This window comes from Saccostrea echinata, unplaced genomic scaffold (assembly GCF_033153115.1).
Source record: "Saccostrea echinata isolate AGI-Se365-2 ecotype Australia unplaced genomic scaffold, CSIRO_AGI_Sech_v1 ptg000051l, whole genome shotgun sequence".
Classification (NCBI taxonomy): Eukaryota; Metazoa; Mollusca; class Bivalvia; order Ostreida; family Ostreidae; genus Saccostrea; species Saccostrea echinata.
The window spans coordinates 3260494-3272855 of NW_026889800.1; the positions used below are offsets into that span (position 1 = coordinate 3260494).

Here is a 12362-nt window from a genome sequence, read left to right on the forward strand (position 1 = left end):
GTTCAAATATATGTGTGTCATTTCCGGGAAGATAACTCTGCACTTTACAGTAAAATGTGTTTAATTGCTAAACGCGTTTAGATATAAAACATGTTAAGACATAAGTGTTTAGTTGTTAAACACAATACTATACACGTTTAGATCTAAACATGTAATAGAAGTGTTTATTTCCTAAACACAATTTTTACAGTGTACCTACTGATAATTTTTCAAGATATTCTTAATTTAAGATTATAGTGCCATTAGATGTTCGTAGACAAAAAATCAGCATGCATTACCAGGGGTTTTGAAATGATATCAATTGATGAAAATTCATGTATAATTCAAAAAGAAAAATATACAAAAAATACTAAACATATATTCTAGATGTTTTATTTATCCAACTTGTTTTAGAAGAAGTGTACATGCACCAGCATAAATAGACATTAAAATGTAGCACACAGTTCCTTTAAGTATTGGAACTCTTCAATTCCAGGGAAAAAGACAATAAAGTTCAAACTACGTTGCGTATGTCCTTAAATGCTTAATTTTTTTGCAGACGATTTGATGCAAAGCATTTACTATTAACTCGTCTTTTTTGTGAATGGAAGATGCGACCTTACGAATTATTTTATGTAAGACTGCCTCATATTACCCCTAGCGGACAAGGTAGATAACTCAAGTAGCAGACGCCATGTTTTGAAAGAAACGGAAAGTTGGAGTAGTTTTAACTCATTAACAAGAGTTTCACAATTATAATTCATCAATGAAGATTGATGATGTCGTTAATCTGAACTAGTCCTATAAAATGGTGTGATATTTAAAGGCTGAAAAAGTAGAGTAAGTGTACTTGGGAAACGGTAGGACCGAATTTTCTCAAATTGAAAAAAAATGTAACATGGATCATGTTAAACAACTCAGAGTATAATATAGAAGGGTACAATTGTCATTGTGTTGCTTGTAGTTATATCAGTAAATGAATATTTGTCTTGTCTTCCATTGAGTTAGACAATTATCTTAATATTGCCCAACACCGAAAATTGATGTTATAGAAATTAATCGAACTTCACTAGAAAAGTAGGGATTAATCTCACTGAAATTACACTAAGGATATGGCCTCATCACATATACCCCAATAACTATATTGCTTAAGAATGGAGTATATCTGTTGCATTTTGAATACAAATGAAATTGCACTAAAATAGGAATAGCAAATTATATTGTTATCAAATGAAACTTTTGAGCTTGTGCATCTGCCTTCCAAGCCAACCCCCTCCCCCTTTGAAATCTAAAATTTCTCATTCTGACCTATGATGCTCTGTCATGTTCATAGGACAGTTTTACCTTGAAAGAACATTCTGTCCACATTGAAATATGTGTAACTAAATCAAATACTGGCTAAAAATGAACATGTGGTTCATATTTCTAATCAGTGTGATAACTGAGGGAAATGTAGTGTTTAATTTTTATATTACACAGTTATCTAAATAATATATGATCCACTTATAGATTTTTTTCAAACCAACATTGTTTTTTGTTTTTAGGCATAGGAAGCATTAGTTTTGTATACAGTAAAACTTGGTTATAGCAAAGTTATGGGGACCTGCTAATTTACTTCGCTATATCCATAATTTGTTATACCTTATAATGAATTACTTTAAGTATACATAGCGAATTCACAGCATAGAATTTGTTCACTCAAGTATGTCTACCAATGTATTTAAGGATGTATGAAATACAAAATTTACAATGAAGTTCAAAATTAATGTAAAATCAATGTATAAAAATTTAGATCTTTGAAATTCACTATAACAGATGTTATTTTTGTTATTTTTAACTTCTAGGGGACATGAAATCAAACATTTAATGGTGTGATAGCACAATCTTTCAATTTGGTGTTGTAATTTGTTTCTTGTAACAGAAAAAAAAGAAACAGTATACAGACAAATTTTATTTTTGAATTTTTAGTAGGAGATTGACCAGCTACTATCATGAGTGACTCTCAGGAATCAGCCGACAAAAGTTTTCCTAGTAAGACGAGAAACTCAGATAAGTCCGCGTCAGGAGGTGGCTCATACAGGTCATCAGACAGACCCTCCTCAGGTCAGTCAGGGTCAAGTGTAGAACAATATTCTTACAGCGATATCTCATTCTGGTTCAAAACTTTGACAAAAATTTATTTTGACTTGCTCCTCATACTTTTTTCTCCTTTCAAACCATAGAAAAATCAACATTTCACAATAATTATTTGTATTCTGTTTATGAAGCACGAAACAGAATTTGTATTAAATCCAATAATTTAAATGATTTTTTTTTTAATTGAAGAACATGTAGATATCCACTTATTTATCTCAGTTCTGTTAGAATTTTAACATTCTGCTTTATTTAGTACACTGTATATCAGTTACTTTACTAGACACCTCCTCTGTTCATGTATTTTATGTTCTAAATTGTTGGCTCAGTTGAAAATGTGATATGGAATTCCTGAAATAAATATTTTCATTATGATGAATATCTAAATGTATTGTCCACTAATTTATATATGGATGAACTCTAAGCATGTATTGATTTCATAATTTTGTTTATTGCAGGAAAACCCCGGTCAGATACATCGAGACGTTATGACGACAGACCTCAGAGGTCCTCATACAAAGCCTCGTCACCTCCTAAAGGGGGAACCTCAGGGTTTGACACCAAAAGAGGTATATTCTTCATGCAGTAATCATGCTGAGTTTTTTTTATCACCATCAGCATTTTGACACTTGGTGCTTTTTACTCTCAATGTGTTATATTACTCCCTGTTTGAAAAACTTGGGGGGGGGGGGTATATAATGATGGGGATGTCCTGCAGTACCAAGGACATCACTTTTTACATTACATCTCAAAATACATAAATCCTTAAGCTTTTAAACTAGGTTAGATCAAACAATTATTTTTTTCCCCAAAATTTCTGCTTTTATAGGAACCCTTGAATTCAGGTAGTATATTGGCATGGTAGCAAATTCAAAGTCTATTGGGATTTAACATTATGAGAAATGGCCACCACATTGAAAAGGGATCCATCATTATTTGTGATTTTTCATTGGCTTGCCATCAATTACATAATTATGTTGTATTATAGGAGTCGACATACAAGTTTAGCAAATTTTCTGTCATTTCAATGAATGAAAAAAGGGTTGTTATAGTACCTATAATAAAAAAAAACAGGAGTGCAAGACCTTCTAGGTCTATGGAGAACCCCTCTGTTAATGTGGAGGATGCCTCAAAATCAAATTTCTGTCCAAAATTGTAAAACACAATCCAATATTTTTGGAAAGAATCATTCTTTATGTGTTATATGCCTGTTCTTTGAAATGTCTCTTTAACAACGCCTCATTTTTCCACACTCAGACACCATTTGATAATGTAATACGGTCTTGTGGATTTATTTATTTATTTTTTTCAATCATAAACCCAGGAAAAAAGATGGTGATAAGCTTATTCTGATAAAGTTTTTTCCAGTGCAGAATTCTGAAATTTCATGTAAACTGTTATCATTTCCTATGAATTCTTTATCATGTTTATTGTAAACCATGCAGCATTTTGTGTATATTGTGTGAAGCATGTGTACAGCTTGTGTCTTGGGAAGATGCACATTTAAGGGTATATACAAACAAGTTAATGTCATGTAAAAATGATAATTTCCATTATCCTGTACTTTGATTAAGGTGCCAAAGGTCAGACTGATTCTGGATATGCTGACAGGGGAGGGAATTCTAAAAGGGGAGGTGACTCAAGGTCAGGACCTGGAGCCAGGGGAGATAAGTGGTCACAGCGAGGAGAAAAAGGACCAATTAAATCCGTTAATAAAGGCCCTGGTGGTGACAGGAATGGTAAACAGAGGTAAAAATAAGGACCAATTAAATCCGTAAATAAAGGCCCTGCTGGTGACAGGAGTGGTAAACAGAGGTAAAGATAAGGACCAAATTAAATCCGTAAATAAATGCCCTTCTGGTACCAAGAGTGGTAAACAAATTTGAAGAAAGAATAGGTACCAACTAAATCAGTTAATAAAGGTTCTGCTGGGGACAAGAGTGGTGGACATATGTGAATATGGATATAAGAATATGAATAAGAATGGAAAAAATTCTGTAAGTTTTGATTAAGTTTAAAATCTGGACCGACTTAACCTGGATTAATTTTATTGTTAATATTAGATGAGCACTGTCTTGGTGTTCCTACAGCTTTACAATACCATATTAGGCTAAAATGAAATGACATTACCACAGTCTTTTCTCAGACCAGATAAACATGATAAAGTTGGAACACAGTGGTTCTTGGTTAACTTGATCCATTGTAAGCTACATGGAGTGAGTTAATCCACATTTACTTCAGTTAAATGCTGGGTTTTAATTTGACGTTATGAATTAAAAGAAAAAAAAGCATTTTATGATGGAAGCAATGGAATATTATAAAGATTAAATTTGAATTGCACAGTGCTAAAGATAACAGATCTTCAGAAGAGAGGGGAGATAAGCGAGATGATAAGAAGACGAGCAGCAGTAAGGAGATAAAGTCCGCGGCTGAGTTAGAGGAGCAGTGGCAGAACGAGGATGAAAAGAAGAGGAAAGCTGAGGAGGAGGCCAAGAGGAAGGAGGAGGACAGGATCAGGAAAGAAGAAGAAGAGAAGGTATGAAGGATGTCACTTAATTTTGTTAATGTGTTCTGAGGACTGAAATGTCTCCTGTAATTGTGAAGATGAATATTTTTGTGCTGTATGTTATTTTTTGTGCTGTATGTATATTTTTTGTGCTGTATATTGTTTATTTGTTTGATTTCCATTTTTTTCTGACAGAGGAAAGAAGAAGAAGAAAAACAGAGATTCCTAGAGGAGGAAATTGTGAGTAGAAAAGTTTGTTTTTATGAATAAGTACAGCATGCTGAAATTTGTTAATTTAAAAAGATCAATGTAGCTGATATGTAGATCAGTGTGTGTTATTTAATGACAGAATAATAATTATACTATTATGGAGACAGTTACTATTGGGAAATGGGATAAAGGGGGTAGTATTTTGAATTCTTAACAGATGTATAAACTTAAAAGTACATGTATATCATTATATCAATGAGAAACCACACAAGAGGAATATAGGTTGAGGTATGAACTTTTTTATACAGAAAACTGTAAAGGACTACCAACAGGAGTGTCTGGAGAAATACGAGACGAAGAGGAAGTTACGAGAGCAGAACCAGGAAGCAGCAGGTCAGACTGAGTATTGTAAACCGTGTAGTGTTAATACATAGGATCAGTATAGTAAGCTTTACTGAATTGTTATAGAAATGGTATTACAGTCTTTCTATTGTGGTTACTTATGATGGATTCAGTATCAATTTACTCCTATTCAAATTGCCTCAACAAGATAATGGATATATTGGTAATTGATACATACAGCTATTCCAGATACTCATAGTCATTTTCAAAGTCTTTTAAATGAATCTGTTACATGTTTTTTATGCACATGTGCATGTCTAAATTAAATATTGTAGAAAACCGACCAGATGAATCCTTCTTTAGTAGATTAGACTCCAGTCTTAAGAAGAATACAGCGTTTGTCAAGAAACTTGTGAGTGTACCCAGAGACATAAATAACAATGATTTGCAACTGTTTGAAATATCATGAGATCTCGCTGTCCCAGTGGTTTTCTTTTTTCAAATCATTTTTGTATAATTCAAAGTGCTGATGACTTACATGAAACATGATCTCCAGATGGTTCATTGTTCAGGTGAGAAAAGAACTTATTTAGCATTATTTGATATTTAGCATTTTGTGATCTTTCTTCCAGAAAAACTTAACAGAGTCACAAAAAGACAGTTTGACAAAAGATTTTAAAGGCCTTAATCTCAACAAGTACATAGGAGAAGCTGTAAGTTTTTTTTTTCACAATTTGTATTAAGAATATGCATTTACAGTACTGTAAACATGGATATTAGTGCTTATTGTTAATTATGAGAATCAGTAGCTCAAACAATACAGGTGGTGGTTATTTCTATGATGCCAGTACATGTATGTATCAATAATGCTGAATTAAATGTACAGCGTACATGTATGTTCATATAAAAGCGATTTTCTGGTGTGGATGACCACATTATTTATTTAATTATTAATCTACTGCGTTTGACAAGTTGAGATGGAATTTGAATTTTTCCAACAATGAAATTTTATGTTGTAGGCTGCTGCCATTACTGAAGCGAAGTTAAAGATGTCGGACATTGCCTGTGGGGTCCACATCTGCTGTTTGTTTTATCAGAGGTACTCAGAGTTTTCTAACTATCTGATGGACAATTGGCAGAAATACCTTCTGAACAAGAAAGATGAAAAGGTAAAGTCTGATGGTGTTCAAAGGTGAGGTGATGATTTTAAAGATAGAGATTTCTGAAAAATTCTACACAAATTTTTGATACCTTTATTAACACTATGAAGTCTTTTTCTGTAGTATCATTATCCCACAACATTTTAAGAGAAATGAACGATCGTGTAAAATTTATTGAAAAAAGGAAGGTTAATTGAGTTTAGGTTGCAGCTTCATTTATGTGTATAAAGTATTAGCCATTCAAAAATACAACCTATTTATGTAGATCTAAACCCTATAGTGTTGATTTTCAGATAAGTAACCCAAGTAAGTACCGAGTAGACCTGCGCTTTTTTGCTGAGTTACTGTCGGTGGGGCTGTTTAGCCTGAGAGAGGGACTGAATGTCCTGGCCGGTCAGCTGAGTCTACTGACTGTGAGTGACAAGGAGGAACATAACAACCTCACCATACTGACCAGCTTCTGTAAGCACTGCGGGGATGACTATGCCGGACTTCTGCCCCGTAAAATCAGGTAAGCACTGCTGGGACGACTACGTCAGACTTCTGCCCCATAAAATCAGGTAAGCACTGCGGAGACGACTACCCCTGACTTCTGCCCCGTAAAATTGGGTAAGCACTGCGGGGATGACTACGCCGGACTTCTGCCCTGTAAAATCATGTAAGCACTGCGGGAACAACTATGCCAGAATTCTGCCCAGTAAAATTGGGTAAGCACTGCGGAGACAACTATGCGAGACTTCTGCCCCGTAAAATCAGGTAAGCACTGCGGGGACAACTATGCCAGACTTCTGCTCCATAATATCAGGTAAGCACTGCGGGGACAACTATGCCAGACTTCTGCCCCATAATATCAGGTAAGCATTGTGGGGACGACTATGCCCAGTAAAATCCACGGTGCATTTGCCCTGCCCCGTAAAAATGGGTAAAAAGCACAATCCATATGGGAACAAATTCACTGACATGCTGGAGAAGCAAGACAGGTTTGATCAATGCTTTCAAGTTAGGAGAATAAACGTAGTGTCCCAAATTTTTTTGGCATTTTACTATTTTTTTTAATTTAAATCAAAGATAAGTTCTGTATTGATATGGTATAAGATAAATTAAAAAAGAATACTTCTAAAAAAGACATAATGTACATGTATATGACTGTTTCTTATGACATGCTTGGTATTGTGTCTGATGATGTTTGAAATGGTCATTTCAAATTTATGATGGCATGGTCTTGTCAGGTATTCATGTGTACAATCTTGATGTGTTGTAGATTGTTGGCAGAGAAGCATGGAGTAGAAATTCCTCGCAGTACAGTAAGTTACTGTAGTAGTGGTAAAGTATTTGTTGTGAAATTTTTAAAATTCAACAAAAAGGAAGTCATTTCATTTCCTACCCTTAGTTATGAGAGTCAGAGGAGGGGGGTATGGGGGTAATACTGTGAAATCACAAAGTTAAGGGGGGGGGGGGTAATTTTCATGGTATGATTAAAGAGACCCACAAGTTCATGTCCTCCATGAAATGTTATTACAAAGTACAGTATGATGTATGTTTACCAACCATGAAATTATGTCTAAGGGAATCAGTAATTTTTTCACAAACCATGAAAATCAGACTCCTCAAAAGTAAGAGATTTTACAGAATACTAAACATTCTTGTGCACGTTCTTGTTCATTTTGTATAATTAGATGACTTTAATTTTATTAATATGATGATTTTTTGTGTAGTTGCTGCCTCCAGAGAGACAGAAGGGTTGTCGTAATTTACTGGGCGAGTACTACCAGTCTCTGTGTAAACACCTACTGACTGACCACAAGGAACTCAAAAACATTGAGAGACAGAACAGACGCATTCTACAGGTCAGTAATACAGTCTATATGTAAATACCTACTGACTGACCACAAGGAACTCAAAAACATTGAGAGACAGAACAGACGCATTCTACAGGTCAGGGGTCAATGGATTGTAATCCTAGAAAATTATTCATAGATGAAGGATAAAAAGGACAAGAGAAAGCTGTATCTTCTTTGAAAGTTACTATGTCTGATAAAAAAAACCCATCCTTTTAATAAAAACGTTTCATTATATTAAATATTTTCTAATTATATGCATATTTTGATTCGAGCATATAGAATAATATTGTTGACAGAGAATTTATAGGTATTATGAAGTTATTTATTTGAATAGAGTTATACATACATTTTCTGGTTTTCTAGACTAAAGGTGAGCTAAGTTCCGAGAGAAAGGAGAAGTTCGACACAATGTTACAGGCATACCAGAAACTACTTACCAATACTGCAGTGTTTGCAGTAAGTTATGTTCATATTGTACATGACACTTTTAAGTATATTATAAAGGTTAAGTAAGGCCATCCATAAAAAATGTTTGTTTGGAATTGCCGCCTTGAGGGTTCCCGACCCATGAAGAAGGAAGGGAGGAAATTTTTTTTCCATGTTGAAGTTAATCAAAAATTGATGAATAAATTTTTATTGATAAGTAAATACAAATAGTAGTGTATCTCACAAGCTTTGACTCTAAAAAAAATACATTCCTCTTAATTTTGACAATAAAATATTTTCAGTAGGGGTAACTGTAAAACTTTTTATTCATGAGAATTTTATTTTTTGCGTAATTGCGCGAGTCGGTCCACTCGCAAAATTTTTTATTCTTGCTCATATTTCTATTGTAAAGGATTATATACAACAGAAAGCACAGCTCGCGAAATTTTTGTCTTGCTAATAAAAACCAAATTGCTTACTTGTGAAAATAAGGTGTTGCGAAAATGTAGTATTTCAATGAGGCAGGGAGCAATTTGGAACAAACAATTTTATTTTGGCCTTAATCTGATATTAGATGTATCGGTGCTTAGAAAACATTAGGAATGATTAAAAAGTAACATACATAATTATACATGTACTGCATCTCTTTTAGAAGATTCTTTCTTGTTCAACATTTGTTATAATGAGTCACATCTTTGTAGGACTTGTTGGATGAAGATTTACCTGAATTACCAGAAGATGGTAAGATAAGCTTTTCTAGTAAGAAACTGTCATAAATATGCTGTAAATGCCATTACCATATCCATATATATACTCAGTCTGGGATTTACATGTAAGTACTCACTAGTTTATTTTCTAATGTACAATTTTATTTCAGAAATCAAAAGAGATGATGACACTGGGTTTGACATATTTAATCCTGAGACAAGTGCAGAGGTAAAGAAAAAAAAGTCTATTCAAAGATACACTTTTGCATTTGTAGTTGTACATCAATCACAAATTGTTGAAAATGTAGGCATTTAACCTCCATTTAATTATTTCAAAACTTTGAGGTTTAAAAGTTTAATATCATTGAAAAAAGGGGCATCTTGGTCATAAACATACAGTGTAGGTTAATGTGTAATTTATAGTTTCAGTACACAGGGGACAGCACTCTGTTTGAAGATGAGGATGCCAGATCTTTTTATGAAACTTTACCAGACCTCAAGGCATTCATTCCAGGGGTAAGGGAAATATTCTCTATAAAACACAGCTAAAGAAAGACAGTACACTGTAAATGATTCTTTAATATTTCATTTAAAACTGCTTGCGTGCATAAAAGTGCAGAACTTTTCACAATATTCAGTTTTAAAGCTTAAGTTAACTGTCACTAAAATTATGAAGCCTTCACCCTGTGCTTGTTTCTATAGATTTGCTACAAGGACAGTGAACAAACAGCAGCTAAAGATGGCAGCAAGGATGATCTATCTTGTCTGGATGAAGGTAACTTAATCATATTATTACAGTGTAAGTATAAACAGTGTAGATACTTTAATTTCCGAGCTTAAACACCTTGTCAGTGGCATATTTACATGTACGAGGGTTGTCCGTAAAGTTCGTGGACAAGCTAAAATTTAAATAAAAGTTGCGTCATAGATATTTATTATTAGTATATTTATAATCCTTTACTATATGTGAATTACAAAATGAAAAATTTTATTCAATTTTAAGTGTATAATTACAATTATGACTTCATTATTAAACTTGGGATGGTGACCCGGAGCACAACAAAGTTTTAATTAAAAAGTTATTAATTACTTTATACATTTCATTTGTATTTTGTAAAATTCCGCGGTAATTTGGATGGCTTTTACATTTATTTTATAAGGTTGACAAAAGTTATAACGTCAAACCTGTAAAATTTGAACGTTCAAAGTTTCGAAATGGCAGAGAAATCGAGATCAGAGTTTATTAAGATAGTTTCGTCACTGTTCGAAAAAGGGACGTTTTCGGAAAAGGTGGAGCAGAGAGTAGTGATAAAATTGTGTGTAGACATCGGAAAAACACCAACAGAGACCCATAAATTCCTTAAACAGTCGGGAAATCATAGTAAAGTAATCTATTCTTTAGTGTTTAAGTGGCACAGAAGATTTTCGGATGAAAGAGACTGTTTCCTGGATGACATGCGTGAAGGAAGACCATCGTTTCGAAATTGTAGTGCTGTAAAAAATGAAGTTCGTAACGTGACTTTCCGTACATACAGTCGTTTTACGAGGACAGAGGTTTGATGATTTGCAGGATCTGAGACAGGAAGTTGTTAAATATTATTTCATGTATGAAACCAGAACAGTTTGTGCACATTTTTGAGGACTGGTTGAAACGACATAAGAAATGTGTTGAGTGAAACGGTGACTGCGTTGAGAAAACTTAATTGTGTTTAGCATTTGACGTCGAGTAACGTCAAGAACTTTCGTTTTACTGCTCCGGGTATGAGTGTGTATCTTTTTTGTATCTGATAAAATATAACTATTTGTGCTTTGTTTGTGATTAAAACTTGCATATTAATAAACTGAAACATCAATTTAATGAAAATAATAGTTTCATATATTTTATCAATGTTTGTCAGTAAATATCAATGTTGTCCACAAACTTTACGGACAACCCTCGTATGCCAATGTAAATGGTAGGTTCATAAAAGATGCCTGTGTATGAGGTTTGTTATTTCATGAGTCCTAGCCTGCAGTATACATGTAAATGTAGATTTTCTTCTCTGAAATCTGATAATTAAAGTACAGTTTTTGTTGGTTGTGTTTATGACAGACATGGAAAGCCTCCAGATCGAGGATGTGGAAAGAGAAATGGAAACAGAGAAACAGATTGCAGAAGTGGAGAGTAAAGAGGCAGAGGATCAGGCACAGGAAGAGGAAATAGCAGAGGAGTATGGGATGTTACCCGATGCTGATGGTAAGTGTGTGTGAGGAGTATGGGATTTTACCCGACGCTGACGGTAAGTGTGTGTGAAGAGTATGGGATGTTACCTGACGCTGACGGTAAGTGTATGTGAAGAGTATGGAAAGTTACCTGATGCTGACGGTAAGTGTGTGTTAGGAGTATGGGATGTTACCTGACGCTGACGGTAGGTGTGTGTGAGGAGTATGGGATGTTACCTGATGCTGATGGTAAGTGTGTGTGAGGAGTATGGGATGTTATCTGATACTGACGGTAAGTGTGTGTGAAGAGTATGGGATGTTACCTGACGGTAAGTGTATGTGAAGAGTATGGGATGTTACCTGACGGTAAGTGTGTGTGAGGAGTATGGGATGTTACCCGACACTGACGGTAAGTGTGTGTGAGGAGTATGGGATGTTAGATAATGCTGATGGTAAGTGTGTGTGAGGAGTATGGGATGTTACCTGACGGTAAGTGTGTGTGAGGAGTATGGGATGTTACCTGATGCTGACGGTAAGTGTGTGTGAGGAGTATGGTATGTTACCTGATGCTGACGTTAAGTGTATGTGAGGAGTATGGGATGTTAGATGATGCTGACAGTAAGTGTAAGTTGAAGTTAGTATTAGGGTAAGCCTCACTTGTAAACAGATATGGATTTATTATCACTAATTAATAATGCAAACGTTGGAAGAGTGTGAAAATGTTTAGAATTTCAAACAACTCCCCCCAAAAATAATTTTCTTGTTTTTCAAATGTGTAGCAATATTTTACATTTGCAGGGTTGTTGCAACCAAAGAGTGAGTTATACAAAAAAAAAACTGTTTACATTTTTCCTTT

The 12362-nt window shown here is 34.4% G+C and overlaps 1 protein-coding gene across 1 annotated transcript in view; it reads left to right on the top strand.

Moving 5' to 3' along the window:
- Positions 1–651: 651 nt before the first annotated feature.
- Positions 652–12362, top strand: part of LOC133203771 (regulator of nonsense transcripts 2-like) — a 35497-nt gene continuing 23786 nt past the window's right edge. Inside the window, exons 1-20 of the mRNA XM_061339558.1 lie at positions 652–819; positions 1948–2082; positions 2571–2681; positions 3687–3861; positions 4456–4648; positions 4814–4858; positions 5137–5221; positions 5506–5582; positions 5803–5883; positions 6190–6339; positions 6624–6841; positions 7592–7634; positions 8046–8177; positions 8535–8627; positions 9299–9338; positions 9475–9533; positions 9728–9820; positions 10007–10079; positions 11397–11540; positions 12305–12322. Of these exons, the coding sequence (XP_061195542.1) occupies positions 1971–2082; positions 2571–2681; positions 3687–3861; positions 4456–4648; positions 4814–4858; positions 5137–5221; positions 5506–5582; positions 5803–5883; positions 6190–6339; positions 6624–6841; positions 7592–7634; positions 8046–8177; positions 8535–8627; positions 9299–9338; positions 9475–9533; positions 9728–9820; positions 10007–10079; positions 11397–11540; positions 12305–12322 (1942 nt within the window). The 5' untranslated portion in view covers positions 652–819; positions 1948–1970. The remainder of the gene's footprint in view (positions 820–1947; positions 2083–2570; positions 2682–3686; positions 3862–4455; positions 4649–4813; positions 4859–5136; positions 5222–5505; positions 5583–5802; positions 5884–6189; positions 6340–6623; positions 6842–7591; positions 7635–8045; positions 8178–8534; positions 8628–9298; positions 9339–9474; positions 9534–9727; positions 9821–10006; positions 10080–11396; positions 11541–12304; positions 12323–12362) is intronic.